Here is a 16,295-nt window from a genome sequence, read left to right as displayed (position 1 = left end):
GGAGCATAGAATACAGTATATATCCATAGACTATATTCAGGAGCTCCAAAACTGCTAATGAGGAATGAAAACTGGGTGCTGGGAGACAAAGTGAGAAATTTACTTTTTACCTGGAATGGCTTAAAAAAAATTGTAGCAGAGTTTGACATTTGTGGCTGCAAGGTGACTAGTTTCTCCTTGTCCAGAGGTTCTATTTGAAATTTCCCCTGAAGCAGTTGCTTCATCTGAGAAATGCCATGTGACCTCAGATGCTAGAATCTGGGCTTCAACACTTCACAGTAAATTCCCAATGTGGGTTTTTTCAAGTGCACATGCATGGACAAGGGACTGTACTTTTGACTTGCTCCTCTCTACAGGCGGCCTCTTCCATTATAAGCCAAAGTCCTTAAATCAGGTTCCTTCCAGGTTGTTGGCCCTCACCCCACCCCTCATATACACAAGTTCCCACCTACTGTAACTGGGAAGTATCTACTATGTTGCAACGATACAGATCTTTTAACCCAGCAATTCCACTCCTAGGCATTACTTCCAGATTAATATCAGGGAAGACGGCTAAGCTACTTGTATCGACATATAGCAAAATTGTGTCTGTAGTAGCAAAATTGGAAGGCTAAAGCTATTTGTATTGACATAGCAAAATTGTCTGTCTGTAGTAGCAAAATTGGAAATTACCCTTGGGACCAGGTAAATTGACACACCTGGTCTTTCACAAAAGATGAAAGCATTCAGACTCTACAAAGTGGGAGAACAAAGGAAATTTTTAAGTTAGGAAGACAGAAATACTGGCAGACAGGAGTTTGCCAGGGCAGTCTGACAGACAGCTGCCCCAAACTTCAGGCTAGCTTTTTCTTCTATAGGAAAAGAGTCGGTTAGGCAGGCCTGGGGGCTGACATCCCTTCCTGGGGTCTGATCTGTTTGATGTTATCTTCAGATTTGGACTTTGTGTCACCAGTAAAAACTGCAAGGGAGTTGTAAATTGGACTCTGGTGTCCTGACGCCTGAGGATTAAGAAATTGCTCTTTTCCAGGTTAGGATGTTGTTCATTAACGAGGTATAGGTTTACTTGAGGAAGGGAACAGAGTTCTTCAGTTAATCAGTGAGGGGAGAAACAAAGAGAAAACAGCTGAATATCAGGATGGATCAAACTGCAAACAAACATTACAGGTGGATTAGAGAGCGAGCTATGCGGTGAGTCAAACTGCAAACTAGCTGAGTTTAACTTATTTACTGAATTTCACCCTTACAACACCCACAAGATACACTGCAGGGGTAAAACAGGTTGCTCTGTATGTGGTATGAGACTGAACACTTTACAGAACTAAGCATTTTAAATAAAACATTAGGTTGGTGCTAAAGTAACTGCCGTTTTTGCAATTTTTAACCTTAAACCAATTACTTTTGCTTCAACCTAATAAAAACACATCCGAATAGAACTCCAGACCATGCTTCTCCCACCCAGTTCCCCTTGTTTTGCACATATCTTTTTTCCTGCAGTTTAACTGCAGGAGTCTTAACTGGTCATTGCCCTATGTGAGACAGGGAAAAGAAAAATCACCAAAAATTATTTAAGGGACTGGGAAGACTCACTTTCATTTTTCAGAGCTTTTATTTTCCAAATTTACAAAAAGGCAGTTGTTTACGTCTCAGGATTAAGGCTATTTTTTTAATCTTTTGAAGTTTTCCATCTTTTCAACACCATCTACTTTTGAGCGACTCTCTAACTAGACTGAGCTTGCTTGGGCAGGCCCCATGAAACATACCATGTCTTCTGGGTTTTCCTCAAGACTCCTTAGCTCCTAGCATCATTCCCATCCGCAGCCCTGGCCCACCCCACTCCTCAGGCAGGGGTGGGCCTATAGCTGTGTCCTGGCCTGCCCGTCCTCTTCAGAAGACCAGGTGGGAGGGAAGCAGACACACCCTGGTATCCCACAAAGTGCTGTTTATTTTCCAAACAATTTTATTGAAATGTGCCAAGAGTACATGGGCAGCACAAATGTATGAACAGGAACAAAAAAAATCACATGTACAATAATTTTTAAAAAGTGAAGGTTAATCTTGGGAGATATCAATTCCCTTCCCCTCCCCCTTCAGACTTCCAGCGTTTCCATTATGGTTAAGCTTCTACTAACCTAGCATAAAAAAAAAAAAAAAAAAAAAAGGAATACAGGAACTTTTGCAAAACCAACAAAAAAAAGAAAAACAGCATAAAAGAAAGGTTTTCCTGCTTAGATGGGACTCTTCCTCGGCACCTAATTACGAGGCGTGCTGAGCGGTGGAGAAACACAACTTCAGAGTGTAAGGGTACGGACCATCTGCAAAGGAGAAGACACAGAGGTCTGGATGGGTCCCTCTCAAACACGTCAAATACACAAGGCATTCCTCCTTCTCTTCCTTTACTCCCACGGAGAACCCCTTTCCTAGATCTGTGGCTGGCCCAGGGCAACAGGCTTGCCCCAGTAACAGGGTGGGCAAATTTTTTCTGCTGGGTAATATGGCCCCTTTCCTGGGGCCTGTATCTGAGCCAGCCTCTGCAGCTGACACTGCTGGGCGTTACTGGAAGCTTCTGACACAGAGAATGCCAGCTCCCTAGAGGACAAGCCTGAACAACTCCCAAGCTGGCAGAGTGGGTGGCAGCAAGCAGCCAGGCTGGGCCTCCCCTGGGGAACATCAGGTTGCTCTCCTGAAGAACAGGTCCCATCTGTGTCAGTGACAATGTGGAAATCTCTGAGGCTCTATCTGGAGGGCAAGGAGGCCAGCTGTGGTTTGAAGCCAGCCAGCCCATGAGGCCACAAGAGGACGATTGCAGGGTACTCACTTGGGTTTTTCATCTGGTAATGGTTCAGGAAGCCCAAAGTCTCCAGGGCATCACTCTTGGACTCCCACTCCAGCAGCCCCGAGGAGCTGCGCTCACCTGATCAGAAAGCAGAGTAAATTAGGTTGATCTGAGCAGGAACCAAGAAGCCGCCCATCTACCACCAAGGAGGACAGTGGGGCAGCTTACTCACTTTTGCCTGAGAATACTTTCACAGAAGACGGCCGCTTCACTCCCAGCTCATCACAGATCTGCAAGACAGCACACAGAGAAACATGAGTGCCACGGAGCGGAATTCAAACAGACAACGCTCTGCATGATGAGTGCTTGAATTTTCCTGGAGAAAAGTTTCTAAGCTTTTATCACACACTAAGGTGGCCCCAAAAACGTTGAGAAACACTGAACTATTTGTTGCCAAGAACTAGGAAGTTGCTATTTAAACTTCCCATCTTCAGCTGTTCTTTGGGTTTATGTTGGCACTAGGTAAATGTTTGATGAATTAGATAAATTAAAGTCCAAAGTCCCACTCTACCAGTCAGACTCACACCTCCCCTAACAGGCTCCTCCGTTCGGATGTTATCTAGGCACCAGAGGGTGAGCCTGCCTGAGATTCACCAATGAGAATCTTTCCCAGCAAAAGCACAGCCATCCTAGCTTGCCAAGAATGTAAAGAGCATGGCAAACTCCATTGCTGCTAGAAGTTTGATATCATTCTCAGCCTGTCTGTCCTGGTCCCTACCGCCCTCAACCCAGGGCCTGGCAGAGCAGGAGCTCAAAAGGTGTTTGTTAAAAGACCAAAACGAATGGCCTACTCAGATGGTTGTGGCAAGGGACCAACGGCATGGCACCCACCTCAAAGAAGTTTTCCTCGGTCACCTCCAGAGGGGCATTGAAGAAGTGCAGCACATTGCTAGGGTGTTGGATGCGGTTCTTGGCTGCCTGCTCCGGAGTGGAGAACCGATTGTTCCTTGATTCACTGAAGTCTTTGTAACTGGAGGACCCGTCTTCTAGCCCATATGATTGACCAGGCATGATGGCTGGTTGCTTGGAGACACTAGGAGTGGAACCCTTTGTCAGACCTAATGTTCTCCACCCCTTGGCTCCCCACTATGGGCTCGTTCCTGTCTGAGACCAAGCACTGTGTGCCTCAGGAGGGCATTGCACCACAGCTGAGGTGAGGCTGACTTTCTCCCACTGTTTCAGAGGAATACCTGGGAACACCCGCCATACCCACTCCTGCCTGAATAAGCACCGCTGCTTCCCTGTGCTCCTCCTCTCTTGGGCACTGTCCCGAGTCGGCCCCATTGTCCTTCCCTTCTCTCCTCAGTCCCTTGCCAATGCACCCTATCCCAGGGAGACTGGGTACGTACCAGACTTTCAGCTTCTGCCCGAACATGAAGTTGTTGTTGAGGTGGGTAATGGCCCGGTCCACAGCATAGCCATCAGCCATCTCCACCATGGCGGCCCCCGGCTTGCTTTTCATGAATTTCACCTTGGGGAGAGCAGCCACGGTCAGCACCACTGCCCAGATGCCAGGGACCCTTCTCCTGTCTCTTCTTACTAAGAAGTAACTCCTGCTCTGGATTTAGGCTTCCACATCCTCACTTGTGAATGGGGAACCAGGAAACAGAGAAGCATGCTCGGCCCACGGAGAGTGCTCAACCCAAGGTAGGCAGCAGAGCGCAGGCAGTGTTTGTGTAACTAGAGAACATGACCCCTGAGTGGATCACTTAATGAAGCACAACAGAAAACAGTGGGCATGGTAAAAAATGAAAGCAGCTATTCTCATAAAGGTTTTCCTGTTAATAAATTTAGCTAGATACGGGGTCCTGACGTAAAGTATGTCTTTATGTGGGTTACAGTATAAAAATACTGAAAAACACTAGTGTTGGTTCTGAAGCCAGGCTATCTAGCTGAGTCCTGCTTCCATAAAAAGGTCTATGAACTGGGTGTTATTCATCTTCCATGCCTCATTCCCCCCCCCGTTGCCTCACCGTTGCCTCACTAAGGATTCATATGAAAATTAACAAGTTACAACACGTAAAGCACTTAACACTGCCTGGTACAGGAAGAACACTTAACTTGTATTAGCTATTACTATCATTATTAATGGGCCTAGCAAAGGGCTGCAAACCCAAAGGCTTCATTCCGGTGGGTTTGAAAGAAACTACCCGATCTGCATAGACAATCACCAACCAGCCTATCAACTGTCCCACAGACAAGGCAGAAGGCTCAGTGTTGCCAGATTGTCTGAAATTTTCTGGAGAAAACCCTCAATCTTTAACTACATAATGGGTACATTTCACAAATCACGATATTCATGTAATGTTAAATATGAGTACTTTCATGTGATAGTCCTGGTTTTATAACATTGGAAATTAAAAAATGAAACACCCACATCCAGTGAGGACCAAACAAAATCTGCCTGCAGGTCATCCAATTAAGCGAGTTACCCTCTCTGGATCAGCTTGCTCCCAGCCAGGCCACCTCTGGCTCTTCTTCACTGACTGGCAAGCCACAAGGCTCAGGGCCTCCTGGGGGCCTGCCAGGTCTACAAGGAAAGCAGAGGACCCAGCAGCAGCTCACCTTCTCTACATTGCCGTACAAGCAGAAGATATTGAAGACTCGGTCACAGTTCATCTTAGATTGATCCAAGCCATAGACCATGAGCACAGGGCTGTCGGCGTGGGGGCCATACTCGGGTGGTGGGGGAGGGGGTGGGGGATGCCCATACTGGGGACCGTAGCGACTTGGGCCCCGGCGGTGACCCCCCACTGGTGGGCCCATCCTTCTCCCTTCGTAGTGAGGTGGGGGGGGCCCGTAGCCCTCATCATGGTAATGGCTGTGGTACCCACCGTGGGGCCCTCCTGGGGGGTGGGAAGGAAAGAGAGGGAGGACGGGTGAGAATTTGCGTGGCGGGCGGCGGGCAGGGGCACATGAGCCACGGGAGTCCACGGAGGGGAACCCCCTGCCCTCACCATATTCTGCGGGGTGATCTCCCAGGAGAGGGGGCTGCCTCTGGCGTTTGTTAGGGTTACTGCCAGGGTCACCTGTGGACAGAGAAAACAGTTAAGAGGCCAACCTAAAAAGAGGGGTGGCTCTTTCCCACCTGACTAAAGGCTAATCTCCAAGTCCCTCAGCTCTGGGGAGCCTGGTTGCAAACCCTCCCTTCCTCACAAGGGCTGTTGGGGTCTCCCTCCTTTGGCCTGACCCAGGATGGGCCTGAAGCCCAAAGTTGGAGCACCCTTTGCCCCCTGTGCCCGTACCAATTTGGCTGCTTTCCTTTCTCCGTGAAGGATGAGGCCAGGTTCTGGGTGCTCTCTCACCTGCCCTGGCCCTGGTGGGAAGCCCAAGTTCCTGGGCTCTCTGGGGAACTTGTAGCTGCCATAGAAGATGATAGGTTATGGGAGCCAAGAATAGCTTTCTAAAGTAACTCCCAATGAAGGGAAGTTAAAAACAGGAAAATAACCCAGTAAGGGCAGAAAGAAGATACCATCTGGCTCCCAAGGTTCTAGAAACTCTAGACCCCACTCTCTAGGCCCCTTTTTTCTCAACCCTGTTCCCAGTCACCCTCCCACCTAGTTACGTTCCAACCCGAGGGACTGAAGGCAAGGACAAGCAGGGCAAAGTCAGAATCAGTTCACATGAGCAGTCACGTACAAGGCATTAACAGTCTCAGACCCGGACAATGGCGCAGATCCACCCCCGACCCGAGCTGTTGTTCAGAGTTGCTCCCATTAATTTAGCACATGAGTGGCAGACACTGTGCTAAGCACTTTACAGACATCACCGCTTTTTAAATTCCTCACAACAACCCTCAGTAGGTACTAGTTTAGTCCCATTTTACAGATAAGGAAATTGAATAGTTAACTTTTAACTGAGCAGTTAAAAGACATTTTGGCCCAAGGTCACAAAGCAAGTCAGTGGCTGAGCCAGGATTTGAACCCAGGTCTGGCTGACTCCAAAACCCAAGGCTCAAGACCACCGCCCTTTCCTGCCACCCGGCCTCCATTTTGTTTTCAACAATCAGTCATTACAAAGATGGAAAAGGGCTACTTACAGCAGAAGTACAGAGTACAATGTCCATTTGTCACAAAAAACAAATCTGTCTTTTCTCTTACCATTGGACGCTTCAACAGTGAGTTAGCACAGTTCTGAAAGATGGCGTCCCATCAAACATACACTGCGACCCTGCATCACATGGTTTTACAGTCATAAATACAAGTTACAGTACACATCCGCTACAATTTTTTTTAAAGAATTGTTTTAACAGTCAATGTTTTGATTAAATCAAAAATGGCTCACAGATGTTCTGTCCTCAGAAGATATCAGAAAAGTGGAAAATAAAGGTGTATGAAGTGGGTAGTGTCCCTCCGTGTTGTCACCTCCTCACATTGTGTGCTGCAGTGCGGTGCTTCTGGCTGTGTAGCGCTCCATGTGCGTGTCTCCTGGTTGTGAAGTGTGCCAGTGGCCCCACTATGCCCGAGCTTTTGGCCTTGGGAGCGCGCCCGGTTACCCGCCAGCAGGTAACTGTGTACCTCTGAGCTGTTTGGCTGTCTGGTCTTAGGTCTGTTTTGGTTTTTTTGATTTTGTTGTGGTTTAAGTTTTTTTTTTTTTTTTTGGTTTCTGATCTCCAGTTGGTGCAGATTATGTTGGCAGCCGTTGACTGCAGAAAAAATAAAAATATCAAAACAACAAAAAAGAAGGCCCTCCCCAAACCAAAGGACTTAAAAAACAAAACCCATTATGGCGAGGAATGGAGAGAGGATCCTATTGTCTTGGAGGCCCATGGAATCTACTTCAGTCTGTGAAACGTTCTCCAAAAAGAGCGCCGCTGGCTGGCTGAGAGCTCTGTTCTCTGTGTTTCCTACTTCTGTGTACATTCTCGGGTTCGAGTTTGCTTGGATTTTGACCTCTTTATGTTTAATAAAAAAAGCAGTGTCTGCTGCCATGTTGCGTCTCTTTCTTTGTCTCTGTCTGCCTCTGTCTCTGTGCTTGTAGCTGTTCCTTGGAGCGCGGTGTGGTGTTCTTGATGTAGTGAGCTCAAGTCTGCAGCTGTTTCTGGGGACGTGGTGGAGGCTGCATGATCTGTTCTCTCCAGGAAGAGCTAGTGGTTTCTACCCTGTGTGTTGGTGAGCAATGTGCAGAGGCAGAGCCGCTGAAGTATGGTTCCTGAGGGGGTGGCGAAGCACCGCCCTCACTCCAGGTTACCTCATCAGCTCTCGTTTTTGACCCCCAGCCTTGGGGCAGCCAAAACTGAGAGGCATCAAAACCAATGCACAGCCAGCCCCTGCCACTAGCCCCTGCCGGTCTGCACATCTTCTATTTATGTTCCTTGGAGAAGAAATGGTTGGTTGCCATGTTTCTGTTAGCAGTCATGTAATGCCATTGCCCGCTCTGGTACATTCACTTGGTCACCAATTTGCCTCTGACCTCTGCAGGGAGCAGCCAGGCCCACAGTGCCTCTTGTGAGGGCCCTGGGGAGTCTAGCCCACCCCGCCCACTGCTTCCCAGCTGCAAGGGCGAGCAAGACAGGCCTGGCTAGCAATGGGGGCCCCTGGCCTCCCAGGGCCTATGAGATGTCAGCAACCAGCCTCCTCCCTCAGCCCATGGCCTAGTCCGATGTATCAGACCAAGACAGAGATGGACGGTCTTGTTGAGGAGCTGCTGCTTTTCAAAGGCAATCCTCCACCTCTCCTTCCTATCCAAGGCAAACCATTCTTGACAGATTCTAGGAAGGGGGTTGTCCATTTGGGCCCCCTGCAGAAAAGCTGAGTCTCCTCTACAAGTGAGGTGAGGCATGTCCGCCCTGATCCAATCCAGGGTTTCACCTCCACAAGGTCAATTTGCTCAAAGGCTCTGCTGCAAGGGCTGGGAGCCGTCATCACCTCCCCATCTGCCCACCCCCACCCCCACCAGACCCTTTCAATAGTGAAGAGAAAAGGACCATTCCTGGCCCTGTGAGAATGGAGAGTCAGCGACCCTAAGTAGGCTCCTAGAAGGGAAGCAGCAGAATCCATTTGGGAATTGCTACTGGTTTACAAGCCATCACCATGCCCAGTGCTCAACAAGGCCCTGATCCCCACCCCATCCAAACCTCTACCTTGAGTCTGCACCCCCAGCCATATCAAAGGGCCCCAAACAGCAGCTAGGACCTACAGAGGCCCCTCGCTCACACTCTCCCACCAGTGTCTTCTATAAAAGCTGACCCAAGGCCCCCCCATGTCCATAGGGAGCCCAATGGCATTACATAACCCTGAGCCCAGGTCTATGAAGTGCGCTAGTCGAATGAAGGCAAGGCGGGTATGTTTACAACAAAGTAGCCGTCAGGATTACCTTGTCCACTGAGGTTGGGGTTTGTATAGTCCCAGGTATCCTGATCATTCTTGAACACGTTCAAGCGTGTGGGCTGTAGGGACAAGACAAGCTTAAGATGAGCCAGGCCCCAGCACAGGTGGAAGCTGATGAGGGGCAGCACTTCCCAGACCCACCTTCGCATACTCGATCTTCAGAGTGCAACAGCCCGAGTAGATGTCAGCCCCATTGAGGGAGGCCTTGGCCCGCTGGGCACTCTGCACCGAGTCAAATGTGAGTACAGTTAAGGCACGTCCCTCTTTGGAAAGGATTTAAAGCTCTCCCAGAGGCATGAGGACGAGGTAGCACCCAAAGACTGCTACACATGGGTTCTGGGGTTAGTTCAGTGCCATGGCACCAGCCACTCGCATGGAGATGGGCTGGAGTGCTGCCCTCCCTGGGTGAAGAGCCATTGGCCAGAGTGACTTCATGATCTGTATTCCCACCCCTCCAGCCCAGAGATGGCAGTAACCTCCTCTGTCACGGCTCCAGGCCAAGCCACCTTCTTCTTTAGCCCAACACCTCCACTCTTGTGCTGCACGCTTCAAGCTTAAACAAGCTCTGAAATGTCAACCAGATTATGTTCCTGCCCTGAAAGTCCATCATGGCTTCACACTTCACCAATCCAAACTTCACACCACTAAGACACTCTATAAACTTCCTCGAAGTCATAGTGAACCCTCTCCTGTGTCTGTTCTTCAGCTGTCAGGTCGTTCACTTTCTCCAACACTATGCTCTTGCCCACCTTAGGACCTCTGCAGAAACTGGTTCCTCCATCTTGAACACCAGCTCTTACCTCCTCGTGGAAATAGGTTATCACCTTCTTAGAGAGCTTCCCAGATCCCTTTGTAAATCTCTTTTCCCTTACTATCTCATAGCACCCTACTCTTTCTCTTCACAACACTCTACATTCTGCACTTTCATGCTGTACCGCTAATTACTTGTTTATTGACGCCTCCTCCCATTAGACTGTGGGCTCTACATGGCAAACATTCAGTAGACACACTCTGGTTGAAAGGATGGCGCCCTGTCCAGCCCTGAGAAAGCCTCCACCCCAACGAACACCTGCTTCCTGGCAAAGGATATTCCACCATAGCCTGGACTCCATTCTTCCGGAATATGACAATTCTCTGAACAGGGCCACACGGGTTACAGATCGTATAAAGAACATCCTGTAAAAGCAGAGATAGGCACGATGAAGGAGCACCAGCAGGTCAGTCTGGCTCAGGGGAGGGGACAAAAGGGAGATCTCAGAGGAGCCTAAAAGAATGCCTAGTGGCACGCACCGTGGTAATGGAATAGATGGGGTTCAGGATAGTAAAGAGAAGCACACTGTTGACGCTCCGGGAGTCATCCGAGTCCCCGGGGCGGGAGATCTTCTGGCTGGTAGAGTAATTGACAAAAGCGGGGTGACCAGCAATGTAGATCTGGTTGTCAGCTGCGTAGTTCACGGCGTTGCAAGCTCCCAGCACGTCTTCAAACTCTACCAACGCCTGTCTCTTTTTCGGCATCACCACCACATAACTGGCAGAGAGAACACAGATTCAATCCTCTCAGGGGGTAGATGCCAGAATGGGAGGATGGCTTCAACTTCCCATGAACCAACCCTTCCCTGGCCTCCAGACTCCTCCGTACCGTCCTAGTTTCCTGACCTGAACACCCTTTGCCGTAAGTGGCAGGACAGGCAAAAGAGGGGTAGCTCTGGCATCATCTCCTCTGGGGAGCCTTCCTTCCTGACCCCTCCTGACCTCAGTCACATGCTTCCCACAGACCCCTAGAGCTTCCCCGGTCACAGTGCTGATAACTCTGCATGGACAACTATCTGGAAGAAGTCCAAGGCAGTTTTGTTCGCTGCTCTACTCCCAGTACCTAGTATGTGCCACATACACAGTAAATATTTACTGAATGAGAGAATGCTGATTAGGAACCACAAAGCAGAGAAAGAGAAAGGAAGGAGAAAAGGACACGGTACTTGCTGTAACCTGATCCAAAGTACAATGGCCAACCCCAACAACAGAGGAGCCCAGGACCTAGCCAAAGGACCCTGGAACAAACTAACCAAGTCAATTCTAACCAGAAACCAGTGAGACACAGAACACCGAAGAGTTGACTTCTCTGTATACCCAATGTTTGGCTTGTGAGAGGCGTACCTGATAGGTCCGAACTCCTGCAAGGCCTCCACAAGGTCAGCTTCCACCACACCGTCAATCAAGCCCCTGATATGGACAACTGGGGAGGCGGGGGTTTTGTGTGGGTCATCGTAGTTCTCCTGAGAAAGGAAGCAAAAATAAGATTTCATTTCCTGCTGTGCAAAATGGTGACCCACTGGCCTCTATATTGTTGGGGACACAGTCAGATAAAACAATTGAATGTTACCCAGGAAGAACACACAAGTACAGATAACAAGGGACAGCAATTCAAGCCAATCACCCCAAAAGGATTCTAGGCTAACAGAGCAGAGGCCTGAGTGGGTGACCACTTGTCTAATGCCTCTAGCTGTAACTTCTGAGGAAGGCAGATGGAGAACCAGTCAAGTCCCATAGCTCACATTCCTCCCAGAACCTCTCTCTTCCCACTGGTCAAAAAAATGTGGGAAAAGAAGGTGGACTAGGAAAGGGGGCATCACTGGCAGGAAGGGCTCAGATAATTCTCTGCTGCAGTCTGAATCAGGTCATTCCTTTGCACCCACCCCAGCTTCTCTGCCCTTCCCCCAGTACAGCAAGCTACCACCATCACCCAGCCAAGCATTACTGTTCCCCACCACTCATCCCCAGGTCGGGGCAGGGCAAAAAATCATGTGCCCCAGAAGATGAGGCAGGCAGGCCAGTCTTGACCACTTCTAGTCTTTAATCATTCTCCCACCAAAATCTATGTTGGAAAACACTACCTAGGCCAGACTAAGGAAAAAAAAAAGTGAGAACGATCTTTCAGAACGAAGAAAAACTCCAACCCATACCATGAAAACCAAGACAGTTTCTTTCCCAGGGGAAGTATCCTTCTACCCACACAGAGCCTTTGGGGATCAGGAGGAAAGTCACTTTCTCCACCTTTCCTAGGCTCTGAACCACCAGGCAGAAAAGCAGCCCATGGAAAAGGGGCAGAAATGGATTCTATTTCAGGAATGAACTACACAAACCACAAGAGGCACAAACAGCCTAATGGTTACCAGTTCAGCGGTTTGGAGTTCCACAGCCATGACCCTCCCCTCACTAGCTATATGTAATACCATCCCCTGGCTCATAGAGAACTGTTAAAGATTCAATTAAGATACCTTAAAGATGCGTGGAACAAGGCCTGGCACAGATTACAATGCTAGCAAATCATAGTACAGATTGCCGCTAAATCCTGGAAAACTGCAAATGGCTGACCGGGAGAGGACTTTATGAACTTAGAGGGAGGAGGGAGGGAATGGGCTCCAAGCCAGAATGAACTGGTGGCTTTTCCCAAGTAGACTAAGGAGCTGAATTCCTTCCAAAATGCCTACCCTCAGGGACCATTTTGGCTCATCAAACCCTCTGCACCCAGTTAACCCCCCGAAATTTTAAGCCAAGTTGTGATCGCTCCAAAGCTTGGCTCAATGCCTGAACGGCTAAAAGGCCTTTCATAAGCCTTTCTTCCCGTTTTCAATGCCCACAAAAATAGGGACATACTCTGTTCTGGGGGAATAGCCTCAAACACATCGATTTATTTCCAGACAAACCATGACACTATCAAGATTAAATAGTGATCGGATAAAATTCCCCACTCATGCGCGTTCAAGACCACCGCGCGCCCCCCCCCCCACACCGATTCCCGCTCACGCGGCGGCACCCAACCGCCCACGAGGACCAGCCGGGAGAAGTGCGCCTGCGCATGGGGCCAGATAAGAATACGGAGAAAAAAAACAAAAACGGCACGGCCGCGTGCCCCCCCCAACCCCCGCGGCTCCGCCGCAAACCAGCCCGCGGCGCCTGCGCATTAAGTCAGCCGCAGCGCGAGCTGCTTCCTCCGTTCCCCACACCCCGCTGAATACCGCGCACGCAAGCGCCTGTCCTCGCGCAAACCCCGCCGTTTGCCCAACGCCCGCCCCTCCCCCACTCGTCAATGGCGCGAGGGCATGGGCGCGTGCGCAGAGGCGCCCCCCCCCCCCCGCCAAATATCCTCAAGGTAGGAAATTTTCCCTCCCTTCCCGGGCGTCCCGGGCCCAAGGCCTTGGTCTCACCCCGCCGCCGCCGCCCGCCGCCCCGGCTCCTCCACCACCGCCGCCACCGCCTCCGTGCTGGTCGCCGGCGTTGTCAGTCTTCAGCCGCTTAGGGGCCCGGCCGCCCTCACTGCCGCCGCCGTAGTAGCGGCCACCGCCGCCTCCGCCGCCCGCCGCCGCCATCTTCACCATCGCTCCCGACCGCCTCCGCTGCTCCTCCGGCTGCTGCCTCTGCTCGAGCCGCCGACGCCGCTTCTCCGCCCGGGGCAGCAGCCTCCGCGACATGGCGGCGCAGAACCCGCCTCCCCCCGCCTCTCATTGGGGGAGGGACACGCCCGTCACCCGCCGCCCCCACCCGATAGGGGGAGCCACTGGTCCCGCCGCGGGGGGAGGGGAAGCCTCCGCACGCCTTGCGCACCTATTGGATAAAGCCCCCGCCGTTCTCCTAGAGTGCCCGCCCCCGTTTGTCTAGGACACTCCTTATAAGCGAGCGCTTTCTGCCAGTCATATCGCCGACCCTGCTGCCTTAAAATAAACTCCAATTTGATAGGTCGGATTTCTGGCACGACGCACCACACGCACCTGGAAAGCCCCGCCTTCTTCCTACTTTTCATTGGTTTTCTTGCTAATCCATCAAACCAGAAGCTATTAGTCTTCCAGTCACAACGACTAGTTTCCCGCGCCACCCCACAAGAAGACAAGGAAGTCCCTCCCTTTTGCCTCTCTCCAGTGGCCACTGCAGATGCCTATCTTCTGCGTCTCCCTCACCAGACGGTAGGGCCACTGGTGGTTATCTGATTTGGTGAAAAAGGGGAGCCCACTCCAGGCGCTCTTTGGCGCAGTCTAGGAGAGGATTGGAGACGAGAACGCATGCGTGAATATGCTTTCGGGCGCCTCTGGAGGCGGGGGTGACCCTCTAAAAGAGCGAAGACTTGGAGTACCCGGAGTATTTATTGAGCCACTGCCGTGTGCTGCCCTGGAAGGCTACACCAGACAGAGGGGCAACTACCAGTGCAGCTCTGTCCCCATCACTATACCCTTTTCCTATCCACCTCCAACCTTCACAATGCCGGAGTAATTTTTTTAACACAAATTTGACCCTTTCCGTCACTATAAAACCATTTCCTGCTACCGACTGTCCTCGGACCCTGTCCAGTTCGCCGGCGTCATTTCACCACTCCACCTCTAAGTTCAGCCACAGTAACTCCTTTCAGTTTGCACAAGGAGAAGCATCGTGCCCGCACCTCTCGATCTTTGCCCTGGGCAGCCACTTCCACCCAGTATACTTTCTCCACTAACCCTCCTGCCGGAGCGAAGGAACAATTCCTCTCGTCCTTGCGGTCTCAGTTCACTCTGAAAAGCCTTCCTCGCCTCTACCAGCCCAGATCCCCGGGGCTTCCCCCATGATAACCCTTAAGCACTCCGGACAATGGTTTTCACGCTTATGGGCGAGGGAGCGATGGTCCCTGCCTCCGCATTAGTGGGGCTGGCCCTCCTACTAGACAGCCGGTATGGCACTCGGCAAACGGGAGTCATTATGGTGTTCCCAGCCTCGGGAGGGCCTGCCTTCCTTCGGGACCGGGGACCACCACGCAGAGAATGCCCTCCCCCAGAGTGTAGGGTCCAAAGACGCCCAACAGCCGGAACCTGGGGGCGGGGCCGGGGGCTGATCCAGGTTCCCTCCCTAAGGGTTCTAACATTAGGGGGCTGCCTACCGGGGACACTGCAGTTAGAAAATGAGGACAGAGTAGTGGGGAACGCCCCTAAAGATGCTCCGGAACCTTTCCGCCGGAGTGAAAGGTTCCTGAAATAGGGGTCCTCGTGGAAACTAAGTTTGAAATGGGGTCAGCGGCACTAAGAGAGTGGGACAGACCTGGTGGGTTCGCCTGTTTGGGGAGATAAGAAAGTCGAGGTGGCTTGATGGGGATCTAAACCAGCTCCCAATCATACTGGGAAGATCCGAAAAGGCCGGCAGAACAGAGGTGGGGGCGGTGCCGCGCCTTCAACACGTGAGGCGGGGCTGCTCCCACAGAAGGGCGGGATCACGAGGTCCAGACGTCAGAGGAATGCGGTGGGGGGAGGGGGAGGGAGGGGCCCCTCCCCTCCCCGCCCCGGCGCCCGGCCGGGACGCCCCTTGCGCCGGCGCGCTCGGACAGGACGTGGATGGGCAGTCTCCCGCGCGGTAGTTCCAGGCTGCTCGCCTACCCGCGCACCCACCGAGGGGAACCCGGCGGCCGCAGTATCTGCACCCCCGCGCTCCCAGCCTCCGCCCCTCCCGGCCTAGCACTCGGGCGGCGGCAGCGGGCAACGGGTGGCGCCTCCCACCGATGGCACCTACCACTGATCCCCCCGCACCCTTCCCCGAACCCTCGACCCCAGCCCCTACCAGCTCGGCGGCGAGCTTGGCCGGCCGTCCGGGATCGAAAAGAGAGCAGATACTGGGAAGTTTTGGGAGAGGGAGGGACGGGCCTTAAAGGGACCACGACCTCTTTTCAGCCTAAAAAAAAAATGGGGGGGAGTTGGGGGGACAGACCGCGAGTTGCTCCGCGGTTGAATGGAGGAAATAACGCAAAAAAGGATTGGGGAGACTTTAGGGCCGCTGCGTTCGGGCTCTGTGTCCCTTTCCCCAAACACCCCCAACCCCTTGACTCCCCCACTTCCTCTCACAGAAAGTCGTGCAGTTGTTAGGGAATCATGCCTCATTCCTCCTAGTCAGCCAAAGTTCGGTTAGTTGAAGTAAATGTTGGGGTGCACACTGTACAAATGGGGAAATGGGTTCAAGGGATGCATGCAACTAGCCCAGGATTCCCCCACTTTTAAGTGGCATAACCTGATATGTCTGCCACCAAAGACCTAACCACTGCACTGCAGTTTTGTTGTGGTTATGAGGGCTGCAATATGCAATGGAGGTAAGGGCACAGGCCCTAGGGCCAGACTAATGGGTGTTCA

At 51.6% G+C, this 16,295-nt stretch overlaps 1 protein-coding gene across 3 annotated transcripts; it reads right to left on the bottom strand.

Annotated features, from left to right (window-relative positions):
- Positions 1–1,924: 1,924 nt before the first annotated feature.
- HNRNPL (heterogeneous nuclear ribonucleoprotein L) lies at positions 1,925–15,781 on the bottom strand. Of its 3 annotated transcripts, none has more exons than XM_019751452.2 (13): positions 15,733–15,781; positions 11,317–11,435; positions 10,453–10,690; positions 10,253–10,338; positions 9,304–9,400; positions 9,149–9,221; positions 5,791–5,862; positions 5,399–5,679; positions 4,183–4,304; positions 3,665–3,866; positions 3,006–3,063; positions 2,816–2,911; positions 1,925–2,312 (listed from the first exon to the last, which is right to left on the bottom strand). In XM_019751452.2, exons 3-13 carry the CDS (start codon positions 10,675–10,677, stop codon positions 2,254–2,256), a joined length of 1,371 nt encoding a protein of 456 aa, XP_019607011.1. In that variant the 5' UTR covers positions 10,678–10,690; positions 11,317–11,435; positions 15,733–15,781; the 3' UTR covers positions 1,925–2,253. The 3 variants fall into 3 exon arrangements, with proteins under 3 accessions (XP_019607011.1, XP_019607010.1, XP_019607009.1); XM_019751451.2 differs by lacking the exon at positions 15,733–15,781 and adding an exon at positions 13,368–13,675; XM_019751450.2 differs by lacking the exon at positions 15,733–15,781 and adding an exon at positions 13,368–13,689 and having other exon boundaries at positions 5,399–5,862.
- Positions 15,782–16,295: the final 514 nt, after the last annotated feature.

Source organism: Rhinolophus sinicus, linkage group LG11 (genome assembly GCF_036562045.2).
Source record: "Rhinolophus sinicus isolate RSC01 linkage group LG11, ASM3656204v1, whole genome shotgun sequence".
Taxonomy (NCBI): Eukaryota; Metazoa; Chordata; class Mammalia; order Chiroptera; family Rhinolophidae; genus Rhinolophus; species Rhinolophus sinicus.
Note: the sequence above shows the minus strand (reverse complement) of the source record. Positions and strands in the feature narration are given on the sequence as shown.

Bases quoted from the DNA above. Each gene is read 5' to 3' on its own strand.
- HNRNPL (XM_019751450.2), bottom strand. From the start codon at position 13,631: ATGTCGCGGAGGCTGCTGCCCCGGGCGGAGAAGCGGCGTCGGCGGCTC. The intron at 10,339-10,452 runs GTGCGTGCCACT...CTGCTTTTACAG, and splicing joins CCATCTATTCCATTACCACG to GATGTTCTTTATACGATCTG. The intron at 3,867-4,182 runs GTACGTACCCAG...TTCCACTCCTAG, and splicing joins GGGCAGAAGCTGAAAGTCTG to TGTCTCCAAGCAACCAGCCA.